This window comes from Alnus glutinosa, chromosome 12 (genome assembly GCF_958979055.1).
Source record: "Alnus glutinosa chromosome 12, dhAlnGlut1.1, whole genome shotgun sequence".
Lineage (NCBI taxonomy): Eukaryota > Viridiplantae > Streptophyta > Magnoliopsida > Fagales > Betulaceae > Alnus > Alnus glutinosa.
Window position 1 is genome coordinate 11,742,454 of NC_084897.1, and position 8,742 is coordinate 11,751,195.

The 8,742-nt window shown below is 33.6% G+C and overlaps 1 protein-coding gene across 1 annotated transcript; it reads left to right on the plus strand.

The window, feature by feature from the left end:
- The first annotated feature begins 1,851 nt into the window (after positions 1–1,851).
- On the plus strand, positions 1,852–8,030 carry LOC133852169 (calreticulin-3-like). The gene is made up of 14 exons (XM_062288862.1): positions 1,852–2,043; positions 3,086–3,193; positions 5,421–5,613; positions 5,709–5,967; positions 6,151–6,207; positions 6,306–6,353; positions 6,537–6,623; positions 6,712–6,769; positions 6,880–6,947; positions 7,042–7,134; positions 7,246–7,302; positions 7,404–7,499; positions 7,610–7,642; positions 7,887–8,030. The coding sequence occupies exons 1-14, from the start codon at positions 1,893–1,895 to the stop codon at positions 7,896–7,898; spliced, it is 1,320 nt and encodes a 439-aa protein (XP_062144846.1). The 5' UTR covers positions 1,852–1,892; the 3' UTR covers positions 7,899–8,030.
- The last annotated feature ends 712 nt before the right edge of the window (positions 8,031–8,742 follow it).

The window sequence follows — 8,742 nt, forward strand, 5'->3', positions numbered from 1 at the left end:
TCTGCTGTGAGAGCTATTTTGTACTTTTTTTTAAAAATCATCATATGGCATATGCTACTATTGCTCTAACAAATAAAAGATGTCATTGGCCCAAAAAAAAGAAAAAAAAAAAGAAAAAAGAAAAAAGAAAAAGAAAAAGAAAAAGAAAAAAGAAGTTATTGTGGAAAGTGGTGGTGAAAGTCATTTATTATTGTCTCTTTCCACACTCCTTCGCCGTGGACTTGAGTCTTGAGGGAAGACTCTATGAGAGTCAACACGGGAGGGAAGAAGACCCAAAAGTCTTCTGAGAAGAAGCAATGCCCCTTCCTTTTAACAAATTTTCAGTTATACCCTTTTGTCACTGCCCGTATTTAGAGCGTTGCCGTCTTGGTTGGGTTATTGGGATGGGGAAACATTTTTTCAACCATCCATTTTCTTTAAAATATTCATATTTTTTTTTTAAAATTATTTTATAATTCCAATTTGATTTTTTTTTTGGTTTGAATAAAAAGGAAAAATTGAAAACTGCCTACAAAACCTTCCGTTTTGGCAAAATCAACCAGTGTCATCCTCATTAGTTTAATTAGTGGTTAAATTCAATCTTTTGTGAAGTTTATTATTGTTCAATTACTCTAAAAGATTTTGATCAAATGAACAGCAAAAACAATTTTACCCATTTTCTTGTGCATTTTACATACATAAATATAATTCTATAATAATAATGATAATATTTAGTATAACGACTCACCATCAACGACACAATATGAGAGTACGTCATTATAAATGGTATCAGAGTCATTATCCAGTTTAAGATAGGGGAGTGTGCATAAGCCCATGAGGATTGCTTCCGAGCACTTGTGGAGATGCTGAATCCCAAGATGGAGTGATTGTGACGTCCCACCTCATCTAGGTATAGGAAATGTGATGTGCTTATATGTATATTTACACATTTCTTGACAATAATACGTTTTAAAGCCGTGATGAATATGAACCTATTAAAACTCCTCAGTTAAGTGTGCTTATGCAAGTGTAGTACCAGGATAGACGATCTCCTGAGAAGTCTAGTTTAGAGAAGCAAAAAATGGGTCGTTACATTTAAGGCATTACATCATAGACCAAGTACAAATTATTTTGGATCAAATTAACTTGCTTCTTGCATGGAAAATACAAATAAATAAATAAATAAATAATATTGTTGGCCATTCTTGAATTTGAGTGAGTGGATTGAGATATTTTGTTAGTTCAAATGTGGCTGAAATTGATTTTAATTCAAGAATTTCATAATATGTGTCTTGGGCATCGACCTCAAATGAATTAGAACTCTAGGAATCTAATACCCCTTTTTCTTTTTTCTTTTTTCAATTCGCAAAACAATAATATACATTCAAACCCACATTATCTTCTATAAATATATCATTATAGAATGAAAAATGCTATTTAATAGACTATTATATAACTATTATACAATTGATTCTTTTTTATAAGTCATTATCATTTATTTTAAATGCTGATTTTCACCGTCACATCATCCCATTTATATGACAGTTATATAACAATCTACTAAATAGCATTACCCGTATTAAATAGTTCAACTTCAACACAACTATATTGGCTAAAACGAATAGTCCCCTCTCTAGTCTCTATATAAAGAAAAAACAAAAAGAAAAAGAGGGGGAAGAAGAAGTGGCCGGACGAAAATGACTGAAGGCCCTACATAGTGTCAAGGAAATGCTTGGGTTGGCTAGTGCAACGTTACACTCAATTCTGATTGGCCAGTGGACAGCATGACAAAAAAGTCGTAAAAGTGTAATTAAAGAGAGAAGCGAGGGCAAAGAAGAACCAAGCTTTGTTTATATAAGCTAGCAGGCAAGGGAAGCTCTCAGACAGAGCTCGGGAGTGTACAGCAGTAGTAAATGGAGGAGCATGCTTTAGCTTCTTCAGCTTTTGCTCTTAAGCTTAATACTAATAAGCTTATAAGGCTTAAGCTGGTGTTAGTGTTGTTGTGTTTTTCCTTTCTCACACGTTTTTCGCTTTCAGAAGTCATTTTTGAAGAGAGCTTCCAAGGTAAATTTTCACTCTCTACTTATACAGCTAGGGCCTAGGTGCGCCGTGTTCGGTTGCTGGAATTTGGAAAAGGCAAAATGAATGTTATTATTTTGCCACGTGGGTATGGCTAAACATGTACTAGGTTTAAAATTAACTTACTTTCATACTTTTGCTTTGGCTGTTTCTACTTTATATTGTTTTTGTTTTTTACTGAGAAAAATGTTTTGGGTTTTGGCCTGTTGGCGGTTGAGAAAGTAGGGGATGGAAAAAAGATTTTAAATTTGACCTCTTATGCTATCTTTTCTCTTTTTGGGTCCTATATTCTTTTCTTTTAATCTTTAAAATGAATGAAAAGCTTGTTTATGCATAAGGCTAATCAGGTAAACTTGATGCAGGCCTTTTTTTTTTATTTTTTTATTTTTATTTTAAATACAAAAATGACTTACTTAGTCAAAAGTATTTTAAAAATCCTTTTGGTGTGTTGGGCAACAAAATTCTAAAAAATAATATGATTCTGATTTTGTTTTTTTGAAAAATAAATTATATTTTATTCAACTTTTTTTAAAAAATCAAACTTTAAAATTCGCACATTAAATAAAAATTGAATTCTAATTTCAAAAATTCAACACCCAACTGCACCATTAGGTAAGCCATATGATCAAAGAAAGAGTATACACATCCTTTTCATGTCTTCTTCTCGTACAATTTTTTTTTAAAAATCAACCATTAGATAGAGAGGTCTTCCGAAGAGAGCGGTGATCAGCCGCCCCCTAAGAGGAAAAATTTCAAACTAGAGCTTTTGCAAGATGATTATTTTAATTATCCATCCTCTTTGACACTAGATCTTTTGAATGAACAAACTTAGAGTTGAACAATATTTAATAATACTTTTTGTTGGATACTTAGAACCTGTTCTAAATTTAAAATGTTCTCAACCAGAAAAAAAAATAAAAAAAAATAAAAAAATTTGTCTTAGCCAGTTATTTTTGGGGGTTTGCACTTGGATTCCTAACTCTGTTTTTCTTTCTTTTGGCCGTTTGGGTGTTTGAACTGAACAAAGATGGGTGGGAAAGCCGTTGGGTTAAGTCAGATTGGAAAAAGAGTGAAGGAAAAGCAGGTTCTTTTAAACATACAGCTGGAAAGTGGTCGGGAGATCCAGATGATAAAGGTATAACCTCACTTTTGGTTGTTGATTATATTCCAAAATGAAAAATATTTCTTGAAATGGAAAAAATGATTAATTGCAAATATCCCATTACTATTCTGTAAACTAGTTGTGTTTCTCATTAATATTACAATCCATTCGCAGAAAAAGCATTTAGCCAATTTGTCAGTAGCTATCTTGCTTGCAAACTTTATGAATTCCCCACTTAAACTGTTAAGAACAGATTTGGGATTTTCTAATATGTACTTTTGAAAATTTTAGTTATAAGTTGTTAAACATGAAGGCTGCTTGGATATACATATATATGTAAGTGAGCTAATTCATGTTTAATGGAGTTGAGAGATGATCATATTATAATGCAAACTTTCTTGTTTAATGGATTGATGTATAATGCTTCTAGAAGTGGTTAATTTAAGAACTAGGATCAAATTTCAACAAGTAATATTGAGAGAAAACTTGAAAAAAATTGGATTTAGTGAATAAAACAAATAAATTCAAAGGTGATATCAGTAGGACAGCAGTAAAGAGAATCTTTCATGCTGATCAGAGCTAAATTATTGGTGGTTAAACGGTGGTAAAAATGTTAGGGTTTAGGTTTTGGAAAGATGCAACAGAAGGGTTAGGGTTTGGGGAGAGAAGAAAGGGGTGGAAGGCTTTGGGGACTGTTCAGAGGTTGTGTAGTATTTTGGTGGCTGTTTGCCCTCTTTGTAGGTTAGTTTTTGATGGGTTGAAACGGGAAAAGGGTAGGGTTTAGTCCATGGTGTTTAAGGATATAAAAGAAGATTATTTTCAGATCTGCTTCTGACCGACCTTCTGGGAGTTTAGACCTTAGATAAGTGTTGATAAAAAAAAAATAAATAAACAAACTAAATGATGTAGGACAGATTATTGCAGAATATTAATCAAGAAAAGAAATAGCCGAGTGAGGTGACGATTAAAGAATAATCCATTTAAATAAGTTTTTCTTTGGCACTAAGTTTTGCCATAACTAGCTTATTCTTCATTCTTTTGTTTTATTTCCGTTTGCAGGAAATTTATTCCCTTTTAGAAGCTTTATGGTTTCATTATAAATAGAGGAACAGTTGTGTTAGAAATTCATTCAAGTTTATTATCAATAATATCTCGGTTTTCTCTATCAACGTGTGTGTTCGTGTTTGTATATTGATAATACAGTTTCTCTTTCACATTCTATCGCTTCCGCTACATCACAAAAACAAGAGGATAAATAGAATTAGAAGTTAGGAATCACATTTCCTTAGGCATCACACCTAGAGTTTTGAATTGCATCACACAATCCACAAAGCATATAATTTCTGAAAAATTCTCTAAAACGTATTCTTTCTGTATTTTGTATAATACACAAGTTTTTTCCATAGGCTATTCCGAGTCATCCTACAAAGACTAGGATTCCTAAATAAAACAGAAAAATAATTAAAAGAAAATTGCTAAACCAAGTAAGAAACTACCCAAAAAAAAATTAAAACCCAGAGCACAAGACAAACTCATGGGCTTCTGTTACAGCCCACTCCATTAAATCTTGAAATTACCAGATTACCCTTATTTCGATAAAACTTGATGAGAAATGCTACTTGCGCTTCCAATTGTTTACTCCCAAGTGTACACTATTGACATGGTAGTGATTATCACCATTGGGTTCAAAATCTAATAGTGATCCATCCAAATCTAATGGTGATTTTCATTATCACGTCAAGAAGTGTTTATTTGAGAGTTAGTACTTCGAAGTGCATGTAGCATTTCTCAAACATGATTAAAATCGAAGAAAATACCAAATAACATGAATCGAGAAGCTCCTAGCATTTAAAACAATAATAAAAAAGTATGACTCATAAAAACTTAAGTAGCTTAGAAAGGGTGACACTTAGGTCTTATATTAAAAGTAGACAATACTTTTGAATTACTTAGATTTTGTTTTTGTGAGAGCTTTTTAATAGGTGCATGAAAAGGACTCTTGGCCACTTTTGCCAAAATATTAATGACTTGAATTGATGACAAAGTGTGGTAGAAAGCAAAATCTGGGTATTGTAGAAACCATGTCATTAAAAAAGTAGGGGCTGTCCATGAGACTAATGCTTTCATCCTTATGGTTTACATTTTGCCGGACCAATTGCATTTTTTTTCTTCTGTTTAATGAATATGGTAGCTTTAATAATGTAAATTTTGTGGCCGAGGTAATTAATGTAGCTTTCTGATGATACATAAAATTCTGTAGGTATTCAGACATCTTCTGATGCGAAACATTATGCCATATCTGCAAAGATACCAGATTTCAGCAACAAGAACAGAACATTGGTCGTTCAATATTCTTTAAGACTTGAGCAGGATATTGAATGTGGTGGTGGCTACATAAAGCTTCTCTCTGGATTTGTGAATCAAAAGAAATTTGGCGGGGACACTCCATACAGGTTTGTTTCTTAATGCAAAAGCTTAGCATGTTGTTTTCCTTTTCTCTTGTGCCCTTCATACTGTACTAATTGACATTCATGTTTTGTTTGTGTAGTTTAATGTTTGGACCAGATATATGTGGCACGCAGACAAAGAAGCTCCATGTTATACTCTCCTACCAGGGCCAAAATTACCCCATGAAGAAGGATTTAGAATGTGAAACAGACAAGCTTACTCATTTTTATACATTTATTCTTAGGCCTGATGCAACATATAGCATCTTCATTGACAATCGGGAAAGGGATTCTGGAAGCATGTATACAGATTGGGATATTCTTCCCCCACGGAAAATTAAGGATGTCAATGCGATAAAGGTATCTCCTTGAGCTCAGATACTCAAATAGTACTTAATAATTTAACTCTGATAACCCTTTGGTGATTACTATCAAACTTCAATTTTCAGAATCATATGAGATTCAAATTTTCACATTACAATATCCTTCTAGCAATTTTCATTGATCTTCTAAAAATTTAGTGTCATTTTCCATATCTCACAGCCTGCAGACTGGGATGATAGGGAATATATTGATGATCCTAACGGCATCAAACCTGAGGTATTCAGAATTCGTATTTTTCTTCCTAGTTACTGGCTATGTTGTATCAGTACCGCATAAATTATGTGCTTCTATTAATGTTTATCTTGGTATTTCAGGGATATGACTCAATTCCAGCCGAAGTGCCCGACCCAAAAGCTAAAGAGGTTTGTTTATTGCTTAAGAATCACAGCATAATCCAAGCCATGTGTATGCTTTGTTTTTCTTTTTGCTTCCTCCTTTCTCTTTGTAGTTTGATGTTGAATGCTGCAATTTTATGACACGATGCCTTTGAAAAGCATTAAAAAATAACAAAAGAAGGGATCTCACATTTTATTTTCCATGATTAGCCTGATAATTGGGATGAAGAAGAGGATGGTATATGGAAGCCCTCAAAGGTACCTAATCCAGCATATAAAGGACCATGGAAGCGCAAGGTATGTCAATTAAGCTCAAGAAGTACAGATATAGTTTGAGGCTTGATTGTTGCAGTTTCTCATAAACTTGCCCTTTTTGACTTGACAGAAGATTAAAAACCCCAACTATAAAGGGAAATGGAAGATTCCTTGGATTGATAATCCAGGTATTGCAAAAGCATATCTATATATTTTTGTTCAAGTCAGGATGTAAAATAATTAGGACTACAGGTCTGAAAAGATTGAAATTGACCTAGTTTTCTCTTTTCATATCCAGAGTTTGAAGATGACCCTGATCTTTATGTGCTTAAGCCAATCAAGTATGTGGGAATTGAAGTTTGGCAGGTAGGGCATAAGTCTCAATTTGCTATGTTAGAAGGCCTGATGATTGTGTTGCAAGCATTAACAGTTTATACGATGAATGTGCTTCGAAATGCAGGTTAAGGGTGGGTCAGTTTTCGACAACATTTTGATCTGTGACGACCCAGATTATGCGAAACAAGTTGTTGAGGAAGTATTTGCCAATAGGGAGGTGCTGCCCTTCTCCTTAGCCTTCAGTGTCATAATTGACCAGCTAAATAGCAGTTCCTTGTTTGAATATCTTTTTCTTTTCTTTTCTTTTTCTTTTGTCCTGGGAGATCAGGTTGAAAAAGAAGCATTTGAGAAAGCAGAGCAAGTGAGAAAAGCGCGAGAGGAAGAGGTTCTTATCGTTACAAACTGCGGATGCAATTTCTGAGAGTTTTTCATTCTTGGTTGAATTTCTTTTTAAGTGACTCGAGGCTTTAAATATTTCTTGAGCAGGAAGCTCAAAGAGCAAGAGAAGAAGGTGAAAGGAGGAGAAGAGAGAGGGGTCATGATCATCGCTACCGAGATAGATATAAGGACAGATACAGAAAGGTATGTTGTATGATGTGCTTGCTCTCTTTCTTGATTTTCTTCTATTTTTCCATTTGTTTGATGATCACCTTCATGATTGTTTATCTCTAACTTGGACATTTCATATGCAGTATCATCGTCGTGATCACTTGGATGATTATCATGTGAGCATCCTTCTCTTTCTTCTCTATTTATTCTTAATGTCAAATACACAAAAGCAAAACTTTTCTGTTCAAAACTGGATGGAAATGAAAAGATAGAGATGGTAGAGAAGCAAATGGTGTTTACTAGCATTACAAGGATTCAAGAATGGGAATTAGTTAATAGGATTTGAGATGTAATTGTTTGTTGATAAGTTTTTGTAACAAGTTGTTGAAACATGATTGAGCTCTTATATTTGATTTGCAGGATGAGCTTTAATGGCAGTACGTGTGGCTCTTTCCTCTCGTCCTACTTGGTCGGCACAAGAGTTTATTATTAATGTAGCTTATAAAAACACCGAATGCTTACCAACAAATTACTTTCTATGCAAATCCCTTTTCGCTTGCTAAATTCGGTGCTTTCACTGTTTCTAAAGTTTATTTAATATTTAAATTGATTGAATTATGATTAACCTGTATATAGTCTTATATTCATGTCTTGATACGATCTAAACTCGATATGCAACGCTAGGCCAGATAATTAGACATAATCCGCGAACTCGACACGAGATTAACGGGTTAAGAGTTAAGAGGTCTGGCCAATTTAATAACATGAATCTAGTTTGGGTTAATCTATACAGTCTTATACTTATGTTTTAACACGCAAACACGAATGGCCACCCCTACGTCATAGTGTCTCAAAAGCATGTGAATAATTCTATTCATCACCCCATCCCCAAAATCTACAAGTCATGGTTTCTTAAACAAAAAGTCGATTTCCATGCACCAAATGTTATGAAAATTACGCTCCATAACCTTTAAAAAGATGGAATGAGGATGGAATTGATGCATAAAAAGCGTATTATTATTCTCCGATGATAGTGGTACGTGGCAGTAACTAAGGGATAAAAAAATAAGAAAATGAAAGTAAAAGTAAGAAAAAAAAAAACACGCAACAGGGAAATCAATGTAGTAATTCCCACTTCTCGGCTCAACTCATGTAAGCTAGTATAATGTTACTTTTATTTTTTTTTACTTTTTTACCTTAGAAATTCTCTTTCTAGTTTGATAGATATATAACTTGGGTCTTTGTAATTGTGAGTACATATATATTTGTAAAATAT